Genomic DNA, 12,713 nt, shown 5'->3' on the forward strand with positions numbered 1-12,713 from the left:
TTGGTAGAGTTATGAGGTCTCGGTGTAGCTTACCGTAAATGGGTTCTAGATTTCCACATGAAGCTATGAGACAAGGAATGTTTGTGACTTCCTTCATCTTTTGTAGCACTCCTGAGAACTACTTTGATAGAAGTTTCCTTTTTGAGAGGAAGAAAGGTTTGAGAAACTTGGTTGATCTTGACTCTTTTATGCATCTCAACAGGGTGTTGTATGTCATTCTAGGTGCCTCTTCGGTATTTACTAGGAATGCTTTATATTAACTTCAGCCCTCTCTGGGATCCTGTAATTGAACTTATAACGTGAGTATAAGCAGTTGGATGCTGCAATCTGTAGTTGTCTCACAGGACATTCCTTTCATTCTTCTGTGAACAGAAGCTGAGGTAAAAAATGTCCAATTTGGAGAGATTTGTGCAAGAGAACCTTCATGTGAGATCTGAAATTAATTTGATCTCTCAAATCTCAACCTGTGTAGACTCTTCAACTTACTTCCTGATTTTTCTTACTTTAAAGGGAACTTGCAACAAATACAGTCAAATAGCATCAGTTTTTAGTCAGAGGTAGCAGGTTCTGATTTATGTTTCACAAATGCTTTAAGGAACAAGAAGTCTCTCTCAGTTTCCTCGTCTGCCAACTTTTCTGTCCTTACTGGAAAACTACTAAATCCTACTGAAGAGTAGGGGAGTCTTACTGTGGGGAAAAAAATAGAGGCTACTTTCTGCATGACTTTATCTTCTTTTTTTTTCCCTCCCTCTGTTGTATGATTAAAAAAGATGGGATTTTCCTCTTCAAACCAGTGAATTAATTTAAAAAAAAATTAAACCAGCTCTTCAAAAGATATGTCCTTGATAATTCTTCCTTTGACTCTCTATGATTTGCTGTACAGAAGTTAGTAGAAAGCTTGAGAACATTTTCACTCAATTTGAGTTCATTTGAAGTCGTGGGATACAACCAGATTATTTTAATAACAGTTGGCATTTGGGATCCGTGAGAAAAGGCAAGGAAGTGCTACAGCTGCATTGTGCAGATGTCCTGTCTCCCAATGGCCACATTAAATCAGTGATCAAAGCCTCTGATTGTGGTAGTTGTTAACTGGTTGAGTGATGCTTGCCTTTTCTTATCTTCCTTCTAATTTCATGCTTATTCTGCTTTGTTAGTTCTCATGCAAAGGAAATGGAGAATAAACAGTTCTGGAAGGTCCTGTATGAACATTTGGAAAGGGCTGCTACTTATGCTGGTAAGTCACCTTTCCTGAGCATGGTTATCATAGTAACCCAGCTAATGGTGAATTACGCTGCTGTTTTTCATGTGCCCCAAATTTATGTGTGATGGAGGAATTCAGAGCCAGTACTACTGTCATCTCCAGGGCAGCAGTGGAGAGGCTTGAGGGGAAGCTGTTTCTCCTGTCCTAAACACCAAGCAGTAGATGGAAAAGGCCCCCTTAATTGCAGGAGGGAGATGCAGTTTGTGGGAAACCACGCAGCACTTTCATCTTTGCTTAAGGCTGGCTCTGTTCAGACTGGTCAGGAACAGTGACAAAACCTGTGTAATGACGCAGACCATCTTCCTGCTCCATGGAATTTCTCTAGACAGTCCTCCTGTGTGCTCTTGAGGTTTACCCTTGGGCATATGCAATCTAATATTTCAATACAGAGTCAGAAGTATGTAGCCGTTTGTGAACTTCCCTGTTATTCTAGGGAACTGAACCCAATTGCCAGGATTGCAAGGCATCCTAGAATGCTTTCTAAGCAATGGGTGTCTTACAGGTTAATGTTAAATACAGTTGCGTCTAAACAGGTGCGTGTCACCAAATATATTACTTTTGTAATGGGAGGTGGATTCGTTGCTACTGGTGATTATGAAGTAACCTGAAAAGATTTTCTTACCTCTTCTGTAGAAATGGAGCTACAAAATGAACTAGATGAACAGGAGGAGAGCATTGCTGAAACAGAAAGTGAGAAGATGCCAGAAGGAGAGGTGGGGTCTGTCTTTCTGGAGCAGCTGAGGAGTAGAACAGATTGCAGTGAACGGCTGGACCACACAAATTACCGTTTTCTGTTGTGGAAAACACTGGAAAAGTTTCCAGACAGAGTGGAGCCTCGGTCGAGGGAACTTTCTCCACTTCTTTTGAGATTCATTCGGTAAGTAAGATTTATTTTTCAGTTGAGTGGACATCTAGCTTTCGATGTGTTGCTGAGCTTTAAGATTGGCTATCCCGTTACAGACTTAATTTCTTGAATGCATGGCTGATGACATGTCTGTTTCCAGTTGAGATAACCTTTTAATTGGAATGTGGATTCTGTTAGAAATGAAGCAGGCTGAAATGAAACTTCCAGTAGGTCTCTCCTGCTCAGTCTCTCATTCATTGACTTGCCATTGTCACAGTCTCCTTACTCAGTTATGGAGTGATTTCAGTGGAAATAAAGTTTCCATTCCAGTGGAAATAAAGTTCCTCTTAAAGGAAAACAGGCTTCAACTTGGAATAATAGAATACCAAAGTGTTTTCCCCCAGGATGGGGAAAATACAGATTTTGTTAGAGGCTGGGTCAAATTTCTTCCCCTGGAGGGAAAGCAGTAGTGTACTTGCATATGTGTGCAAGTACACATATGATGGACAGTAAGATGTTATAATAAGAATGGTGAGGTTTTCAGTTGTTGTTGTTGCCCTGATACCTGAAAAACGTTCTGCTTCTTAATTCCTTCCTTCTTTTTTTTTAAACACAGAAATGAGTACTACCCAGCAGATTCCTTAGTGGCTCCATCTCAGGATCTCAGAAGGAAAATGAGTGGTACCATAGCATCAAAACAAATACCTGCTGAAGAGGTGAATGATGTTGCTATGGAAGAGGAGGAGGAGGAGGAAGAAGAAGAAAAGGAAGAAGTGGAACCAATTAATGTAGGAGTACCGAAAAAGAAAACAAGAAGAGCTGCTGCTAAGTAAGTATTTTTAGTTTTCTGTTTTGCTAGTGCTTTCATGGAAAGACACATTCAGCAGCTCACAATAAAATACAAGCTGTGTTTTTGTATATATTATTTTTTCTTCTTTTGCTTGTGCTTCATCATTTCTCAATGGATTACAGGTCAGAAATTCTGCCTGTACAATACTAAAAATCCAAATACATTGCCCAGGTTTTGTTATTATCTTGTTACCCACTGACCAGTCTGTGGTGTGTTTTACTTTATGCAAAAAATGTGTAGTATTCTGAGGCTATTCTGAAGATTTCAGAGACTCTTGTACCTGAATTTCCTGACTTCTCTGTGTATATCTGTTAGTCTTTAAAAAGTGTGGGCATTGCCAAACACTTCAAAAAATTAGACTAGTTGTTTAGGTATTCTAATACTGGGATCCTGCTGTTTCCTGCCCATTATAAATCTTGTCTTCTTAGGGACCAAGGCTTTTATTTGGTAGACTGAAGCTGTGTGTTGCTGAATATCAGTTTTTCAGTGCTGAATACATGGAGAAAGTTGCTCTTTGTATGAATCCTCCCCAGTGATGACCTCTGTCAAATATCCCTTACAAATACAGCACAAAGATTTATATTCTGACACTTCTTTTGCCAAAAATGGCCTTTGTAATGACAGAAGACTTCAAAATGTCACCTTATGTGTTGGAACAATACAAGTATTTGATATGTGACCTAAGGTGTCATTTCATCCCAGGTGTCCTATGGATGTTTCATTTTTTTCCCCCCGATTCTGGCTTGTATCTGCAAGTTATCAGCAATTAAAATACAGTAGTAGTCCAAGATATTTTGTTGTTTTCCCAGCCTCCATCTCAAAGCATCCATGTAGTGAAGTGGAAACATTAGCTCCCGGTAGCTGTAACAAAGGCATAAAAGATTTACCTGGGATGTGTTAATGAGTTGTGGAGTGACCTCCCTTCTTGGGTCAGGCCTGTGCCAGGGAGGACTCCCTTGTGGGGCTGCACCCTGTATCCCGGGACACCTGGCTGAAGCAGGGAGGGTGCACACCTGCCCTGGCTCCCTGTGGAGTTCCTGGAAGGCATCCTACTCATCCCTTGTCTGTGCTCAGCCATGAGGGGAGTGGCCCAGCTCAAGTGTCTGAAGAGTTCAGTGTAAATTAGCAGGGGAAGCGGCTGAATGAGAACATCTTCTACCAGTCCCACCTCACACATGGTAGAGGAGATCTCACACCTTCCTTATTCTGGTCTTCTCTGTCCCTTTTCAAGAAGAGGAGGTGGGACAGATGTGAGGTGACTCTGCCAGTGCTAGAGGAACTGACTCCCATCTGTCCTTGCAGCCCAGTGTTAAGTCCAGTACAGTCTGTGGCTGAATGCAGCCCATCACATTGGTAGGAGCAACGTGGGCACCAGTTATGGACAAGTGAATAAACAAAGAGATAAGTACAGAATTTTGGTGTTCTAGGCTGGGCTGGCAGAGAGAAGTAAGCTGCATCCTGACTGTACCCCTTTCTCATGAAAAAACTGAGCCTACCCAGTGCTACTGAAGTAAAGGCATTTTGTGTGCAGTGAAGTGGCAGCCGGAAGGAGCTGCTTAGGGAACAGGACGCCTCTTGCTAAGTCTGAAATAGTGCTGAAGACTTGGGATCCTCTTGTGGCTTTTTTTGTTTTCTTTCTTATTAATGAATTTTAATTAAAATTCCCTGTTTGTTTGTCTCCTGGATACTTTAGAAAATAATTGTGTTGTTTCGCAGGCAACTAATAGCCCACTTACAAGTTTTCTCAAAGTTCTCAAATCCTCGTGCATTGTATCTGGAGCAGAAGTTGAATGCCTTGTATACCCAGGTGAGCCTATTTGCTTCATTTTAGAATTGCTACTAATAAATTAGCTCTTTCTTATTTGAGTGCAGTGTCTAATACTGAGGAAACCTGTCATTTGTTCAGGAAACCTGAACTCAGCTGTGGTAGCTGAAAAAGGAGCTGTCCTTGAGAGGACTTCTAACAGGCGTCACTTGAAATAAGCCCCTTAGGCAAAGACCTGCTTAAGGGACCTGGCTTAGTTTACCAGGAGTGGCACTTGCAAACTTGAGAACAGCAGACAAGTAGTAGTCTTTGGCAAGGTGGAAGAGTGGCTGCAGAGGATATCTGTTTTACTTACAGTTCCTGTAGGATCTGGAGGAGGATTTAGAATCCAAAGCTTGGAGAAGATCTAAGGAGATCTGTCTTTGTCCTATAGTGTTTTGTATACTAAGAGTATGATCAGTATGTACAAGAGGTCATCAAGCATCAAAAAAGGAATTTCTTCTTGAAGAATATTCAATTTGCTTGGTTCTTTTCTGAGGGATTTCTCTGAAAGAGTTGTTGAAAGTATGACTTCAAAGAGGGATTCTAAGTCTTTATTTTGCAATCCTTAAAATGGTTTTGTTTTTTAATTTTTTAGTTCTACAGGATTGTGTTGGTTTCCAGTTTGTGGATTTGTTCAGGTCATTAGGGTTTGCTCTCTTTGTTCACAGTTTGTATTTTCTGAGGCTGTGGGTATTGAAAGCTCCATTCCTTAGTCCCTGAGTTTGAGAATCTCTAGTAGACATCCACTCTGTTTCAGTCTGTCTCAAAGTATTGCTTACAAAAACAGTTGATCCATGTGTTTGCTTGCCTGTGTTCTTAGCAAAATATTGGACAGTTGTGTAAAGGTCAAATCACTTTGGGAAGAACAGCCTGGCACAAGAAGAAAGATTACTTCATCGCTTACTGTTTACATTTCTGTGTCTTAGTATATGCATTGTCACGGTTGGTGTGTCCATCTGGCATAGGGACATCATGGCGAAGCAACCTTTGGTGACACATGCCTGTGCTATTTGGTATGAGACTGAAGAACTGATAAAAATGCTGCCTGGGGAAATGATCTGTATTTTCCAACCTCCTTTCCCTATTCTAATGAATCTCAGAATCACAGAATATGCTGAGTTGGAAGGGACCCATCAGGATCATCGAGTCCAGTTCCTGGCCTTGCACAGGACACCCCAAGAACCAAACCATGTGCCTGAGTGCATTGTGCAAACACTTCTGTAACTCAGGTCTTGGTGCTGTGACCACTACTTCATGTCGTTTAGTGCCTAGGTTATGTAGAGTCATCTTCAAGAGAGAGCATATCTCGGTGAGACTTTGCATACCAAGTCTTCCGAATAGTTTGTGTTTGTCACAGGAAAGAAGTACAGGTATCTTGGAATGGTTTGGGTAGTCTGCTTTTTAATCCAGTCTTCTTAGATACACAGCTGATAACTGGTTTTGATGATAAATGCAAACTCATAGTGGTCCAAAAGACAACTATGATAAAACAAATATTATAACTCTCCTACGCAGATAGGAAGGAAAAGTGTGTATGTGCTATCAGCAACTATTTTATGGGTGGCAGTTGTGCATGTACATCTTGGCTTTATACTGGGAACAGATACTTTCTGCTTCCATTTGAATAAGTTAGTCCAAAACCTGCTTGAGCTTGTAGCCTTTGGGTTGTTTCACTATTTTCAGTTCTGCCTCTTAGATAGGGACTCATTTTCTTTCTTTTGTTATTTGCAGTTACTGTCTCATCAAGACCAGAATGTACAGAGAATAGCTCTTGACTGTATAATGACATACAAGCATCCTCATCTAGTGCCATACAGGTAAAGGCTTTTGTATAATTTTGGCACTGGTGAATGAGCTTGCTGTCATATCAGAAACCTGCTTTGGGGTCAGTTTTATCTGGGGTCCTGTATTTGCTGAAGACGTATGTGTAAAGTTTAATTTTAACCAACTATATGTTTTGTATCTAAGAGGGGAAGTCAGGTCTTGAGGTTGATCAGTGTCTCCTTTTTTTTAGAGAAAAATAGCAATACTTCCATTCTGTCCCAGAATAGTGTCATTAGTGTTAGTAGTTCCATCATTTTCAAAGATGTCTTTTGTACTGATAAATTATAACCACACAAAGAAAGTGATAGTATAAACTAGTTTGTGGTTAAATAATTTCTTTTGAATATGTTCAGGACTTGTCTACATAATTAGCTTGAACTTACTGGCTTTTAAAATATTTTTTTATATATAAAAGGCTGAGTAAATAGTGCTTTAATATTTTGTATACAGCAAGGATAGATAGATAGGTAATTAGATATAGATGCATCTGTGTGTCTGTCTGTCTTTTTTTATAACCCTACCTGCCCTCAAATAATGTTTATTACTCTCAGGGAGAACTTGCAGAGGCTACTGGAGGACAAGAGCTTTAAAGAAGAGATAGTCCATTTCAGTATTTCTGAGGAGACCACAGTGGTAAAAACAGAGCATCGACCAGATCTCATCCCTGTTCTTATGAGGTGTGTTCTGAAGTGTGAGTTCAAAAGCTTCATGGCAGAGTACCATGAGCAGAGAGATGTAATGCTGCTTCTCATTTTGAACAGTTGAGATAAACTCATGGTTAATGGTATAGTTTGATGACTTAGTTTGTGATATTCTGTATGGTTTCCTTATTAGCACTTTTATGTAATGTGTTATGCAAATGGTGTTTTCTTTAAAAACAGCATTTTGGTAATACTGTTTCTACTAAGGATTACAGAGAACTGGGAGAATGTTTCAGTTCACTGAGTGTTGCCAGCTCTTTGCAGTGATGCAAACTGTCCTGCAAGGTAACCAGTTTTATACCTGAAGTTTCCAGCAGAGCTTCCCTGGTAGTAGCAGAAGCTGGTCTTTCACTAAGATGTTTTTGGACAATATCTAGTAGTTCAGTGGAGACTCTGAAGGGAGAACTTTCACTAGAGAATATTTTTAAACTGAGTTTCTCCTCCAGAATAAGAGACTGGAAAACAGATGGCTTGTTGGAAGCTAATGCAACCTCTTTTTGGTTCTTGAAGAATTCTCTATGGCAGAATGAGAAACAAAACAGGGAGCAAAACTCAGGGCAAGTCTTCAGCGAGCACTCGCATGTCAATCGTTCTGCGATTTCTGGCCGGCTCACTGCCAGAAGAGATACGGATGTTCTTGGATCTACTCTTTGAAGCTGTGAAGCAATTCAGTAATGGTAGGTAGGCCATGGAAACTGGGAGTTTGATATTTCCTGACCTGTAGAGATGTGGGAAGATAAATGTGCTTAGTACCTAGTTATGTGCTTCAGTTTGTCCCTTAACCAGGCCTTGAAAGGATGAAAGTAAACCCTTGGTAAGGCCTAGGTTTCCCGAGTTTCTCCTTACAAACCACGATTGCTCTGTTTTACATGTCCAAGGTCAGAAAAACTGAACAACTTGCCACAGATATGCAAGTAAGCTATAGCAGGCCAGGAGTGGGTAGTGGCTAGCATCATAGGCTAGCCTGAGTGTCACGGCAGTAAAGAGAGCTTGAAAGGTGCTCTGATTCTGTAGCAGATGGAGATGCTGAGTGTCAGAGAGATGGAGACACAGCTGTTCTTATTTAAAAATCTGACTGTGAGGATCTGTAATTTAGGGCCAAATCCCACTATTTTTCACTGAAAAATTATTCTTGGTAGTGGGTGTCTTCATGGTGCCTCCCTAGATAATTTGCTGTTCCTTCGCCTACCACAGGGCCTTGCCATACTGCAGTCCTTCAGAGTATGTCAGAGCTGGATTTAGCTAAAGTCCTGCCTCTTGGGCGTCAGCATAGCCTCTTCAATGGTCTTGAAGTTGTGTTGAAAAACATGGGGCATCTGATCCAGAATTACCTGCCTGAAATTCTACAGATTCTGCTCTGCATGACTGCTGTGGTATCCTGCGTCCTTCAGCAAAGAGAGAAGGTACAGTATATGCAAACAACGTAGAAACATGTAAATTAAGTTTCTTTCCTCCTCCTCCTCTGAGCTTACACATATGAACACAAGTTTATTGATTCAGGTAAACATAAGTTGAATGTCGTTGTGGAGTGAAGCTTAGCAACTAGAAGTCTGTCAAAATAGAGGCCAGTGATGCTTGTCTGAAAGTGGCTCAAGCAGTGCAGGCAGAGCTAATGTATTTAGAAAACTGATTTGAACTGTGCTTTTGTTTGAGTTACTGAAGAGAGAGTTGTAGGCAATCTCTGTGCGTTGTTCCTACCTGTTTTGTGGAGAGATAGGCATGAGAGAGAGATAAATGTTCTGTTGTAAACATTTAACAAGATTTTATGGCCAGAAGTTGAAACTTGCCTTAAAGATGGAGCTTTGTGGCTGCAAGGATAAAACATTTGAGCAGGGGAAGGAGAGGTTTAGAGTTCCTTGCCTGAAGACATTAGTGCAAACCTCGTCCATGAGGTGTTTTGTTGCAGTGCTAGACCTTAGAAGAGCTCAGCATTGTGGAGGAACTTGGTGATTATCTACCCTGAGTGTCTCCTGTCATGGACACAGGAAGAGTGTGGCTACCAGCCATGCTTTCTGCACACTTAAAAGCATCTTCAGCTCTGTATCAGGAGTAGTCATACTAATCCAGTGTTACCATTTGAGTCTTAGCCAGGTATCTGCAGAGCACTGCAAATGTTTTTCCCCTTGCTAAGCAATGGCTGTACATGGAGTGGGAATCAGGTAGGGAAAACATCCTGTTAAAGATTGGTTGTACCTAAAAGTGAGGCACGTTAGCTTATTGCTGCCCTGTACACAGGGCAGACATCCCTGAGCTCTAGTCCAGCTACATGGGGTCTGTTGGCAGCTGCTCAGAAACTGTAACACAGCCAGGCTTTTCTGTATGCCTGGTGCAGAGCCTGCTCATACATTAGGTGGGAAACAAGCAAACTGCACAGTCATCATCATCTCTGTGGTGTTAAAAGGAATTACAAGATGATGGACTGAGCAGTGGGAATGAATGTTTTGTCACCATGAGCATGTTCTGGCCAAGACCCAGCTGTGAGCATTTGAGGTTAGAACTTTGAAAAAAAATCCATCAAAACAAAGCAAGTCCTTGCAATAGCCAGTATCCAAAGTCTCATAGTTGCCTGTGGGCTACACAGAAGCTTGTAACTGTCTTAATTTATGAAGAGGATGAGCAAATTTGAGGACATCAGCATCCCACAGTCTGACTTCAGCAGTGCATACATGTTTTCAATGAGGACAGGAGACGGAAGTTTTAAAGCTGCTTCATAAACTGCAAGGAAAGCCACATTTTGCCAGAGTTGCTACAGTAATCTTGTCATGGTTGTGTAATGTCAGAAGTGACAGTCTCTTGTTTGTCTGAACTTAATTTAGCACTTCATTAGCCCAGGGGCTGTTAAAAGCTCAAGGAAGAGTGTGAGAAATCTGTTTATCTTGACTAATAATTAGAAGACATTCTTGGAGTTTGAGAGTAATTTATTGCAGACTGATACTGCCTGCAGAGTTAAACATCAACTTTGACCACTTTAAGACAAGTTATTAATTTACCATTTCCTACTGATTGTATTCACTATTGAGTTTCTTTGTCGTCTCGGAGGCTTGATCTCAGAGAACTCTTATGGTGATTGAACAGTGGGAAACCCAAAATTACTTCACTTGGAGGTCACCATTAGCAATAGTATCCTGGTTTGTGCTTTGTTTGGGCTTTCAAACAGTTCATTTGACACCTGGAAGCTGATTGCACTCCATTAGTACACAGTCGGCATAGCTTGGGAGATCCTGTTGCAAGAACTTGATTGGTTTGTTTTCCACCATCTCTTCTTTGTCTTTTTTACCTGTGATTTTGGATTCTGTGTGGTGGATCATGATATGAACTGGAGACACAAAAGAGCTCCAGTATCAGACAGTGACTTTTATTTGATCTGTTGTGGCTTTGTTGTTTCTGAGACTGAAGTTCATTACCTCTGTACTGTGGAGCTACTTCATGTGCTTGTGCTGTGAGCTGCATTGCACAGTATGGAAATAATTTCAGTTACTCAGGTCAAGACTCCTCTGAGGGAGGAGAGTCAGAATGCAGAAGTGCATGAATTTCGTTATTGAAATGTTTTTCCCAAGATAGGCTATGGAACATAACCACTAAATGGGTACTGGAAGCACCTTCCTGTAACCAAATGCTATAGTCCCCACCGTACTCTGCTGGAAGACATAATTCACATTCTTCCTTTCTCTGTTCTTCCCTTCTCTTCATCTGTTGATTTCTTTTCTTCCCAGAAGATCTTGGTGTGCAGCTTCACTTTGGAGAGTTGATTTGGGTCCTTTCAAGTGTAAAACAGAATTGTTTAAGTGTCAAGGTTGGAAATCTAATTAATTGTGGTGTAGCTTTCTACATTGTGTCCAAAAGGGGCAGATGCTACTATGTTAAACCTATCAGCATGGATTTTTTATGAGCTGAAGGAGTCTTGTGTAACTGACTCAATGCAGGAACAGGCAGGCCCCTTTTAGAAGAATTTTGGTCAACTCTGAGATGTAGGTTGCTACTGTAAGCAAGTTACAAGAGAAAATAGAAGTTTCTGCAAAGGATGTATCTGGATGTGGTCTATCAATTGCTGGATTTAATTTCAGAGCAAGTAGTCAGTAGTTGTTCTGCTAAGGAGTTTGGTTTTTTGTTACAGGTCCAACCTAGGTTGATTAATCCACTGAAGAATTTGAGACGTCTTGGTCTCAAGCTTGTGGCAGAATTTTTTTCTGATTATGAGACCTACACGTTTAGTGTGGAAGAGATTGATGCAGTTTTCCATGCTGTGGTATGGCCTCAGGTAAGTATCTATTGTTTTTTCAAATAACTTGTTTGAAACATGTACCATACAGAAAACTCCAGCTGTACTGGAGTCCATCATGTCAGCTATGTCCATTGCTAGATTGGATGTGGCCTTGGATGGATTCTGGCATCCCAGTGTGTCTGTGCAAGGTCAGTTTCTTGGCTCATGTCTGATTAGTCCTGGAATAATCAAGTCCCAGATTAAAGTACAAATTAATTCATCTGAATAAAACGGATGCCATTTCTTTGTTATTTAACCACAGAAGCAGGCTTCTTCCTTAGATACTTCAGGGAAGCTAACTAATATGAGTAATTTCTAGCTGCACTTTACTACTTTCTGTGTGACACTTGTTGGGTAGGGGACTGCAGAAACAAATGCTGCCTCAAGGAAGGACCCAGCAGGATCTGTCAGTGGGCTGTGAGGTCTTGTGCCTGCCTGCTGAGAGTTCCGTGTGAGCACAGTGACAAAGCACAGGCTTGTGGCTTTTATCAGAGAAATTCAGATCACCTCTGAGCTTGGAAAATGCAGTGCTGTGAGATGGAGACAGAACACAGAATTTAAAATTAAATTGTGCTGTCTTTGTCATTGCAGTGGCTGGGGTTGTTAGGGGGTGCCTGTACCAGCTGCTGGGTTGTCTCTGCTCTAAAAGCAGTTGTGTCCATGCAAAGGTTAACTGAGTAAGAAGGGCTGGCTCCAAGAGTGCTCTTCCACAGAGGCTTTTGAGGTGTCCAAATGTCCAACTTCCTAGCAGCAGAAAAGCCTGTTAAAGAGCACTGGTACAGTCTGTGAAACCACAGAGCTGCTTCTCCAGATACTGTGTTTGTTTACTCCTACTGTTTCTCTGCTCTACCAGTAACAATATGTGATGTGTAGTATGGTTTTATGGACAAACAGTAGATAAAATAGTACCAGGCAGTGCATATAGCTCTGTATTGCACTGGGCTGACAGGGAAGTGCGTGTTCCTGGTTTGTCCATGGAATCTTCTTACAGCCAGGATGCTACGTGGGAAAAGCAGTGAACATTTATTGCAGTTCCTGAGCAGTTCAGGCTTTAAGTCAGCAAAGCACTTAAAGCTTTCAGGGAGCACAGTGTTTGCAAATTCTGAGTAACTGAGCAAGATGTACTATTGCTACTAAATAGTTAGAATGCCTCTCGTCCTTATAT

The 12,713-nt window shown here is 41.2% G+C and overlaps 1 protein-coding gene across 2 annotated transcripts in view; it reads left to right on the forward strand.

Moving 5' to 3' along the window:
- The window catches only part of UTP20 (UTP20 small subunit processome component), a 63,956-nt gene that overhangs the window by 21,808 nt on the left and 29,435 nt on the right, over positions 1-12,713 (forward strand). For both annotated transcript variants that reach the window (XM_066183464.1, XM_066183465.1), the window contains exons 19-28: positions 223-299; positions 1,155-1,234; positions 1,895-2,138; positions 2,722-2,934; positions 4,672-4,762; positions 6,494-6,579; positions 7,138-7,263; positions 7,798-7,964; positions 8,482-8,690; positions 11,402-11,545. In XM_066183464.1, coding sequence (XP_066039561.1) covers positions 223-299; positions 1,155-1,234; positions 1,895-2,138; positions 2,722-2,934; positions 4,672-4,762; positions 6,494-6,579; positions 7,138-7,263; positions 7,798-7,964; positions 8,482-8,690; positions 11,402-11,545 — 1,437 coding nt within the window. The remainder of the gene's footprint in view (positions 1-222; positions 300-1,154; positions 1,235-1,894; positions 2,139-2,721; positions 2,935-4,671; positions 4,763-6,493; positions 6,580-7,137; positions 7,264-7,797; positions 7,965-8,481; positions 8,691-11,401; positions 11,546-12,713) is intronic.

The sequence above is a fragment of the Chamaea fasciata genome, unplaced genomic scaffold, assembly GCF_029207755.1.
Source record: "Chamaea fasciata isolate MVZ Bird 193981 ecotype frontalis unplaced genomic scaffold, bChaFas1.0.hap1 SCAF_5, whole genome shotgun sequence".
NCBI classification, from domain to species: Eukaryota; Metazoa; Chordata; class Aves; order Passeriformes; family Sylviidae; genus Chamaea; species Chamaea fasciata.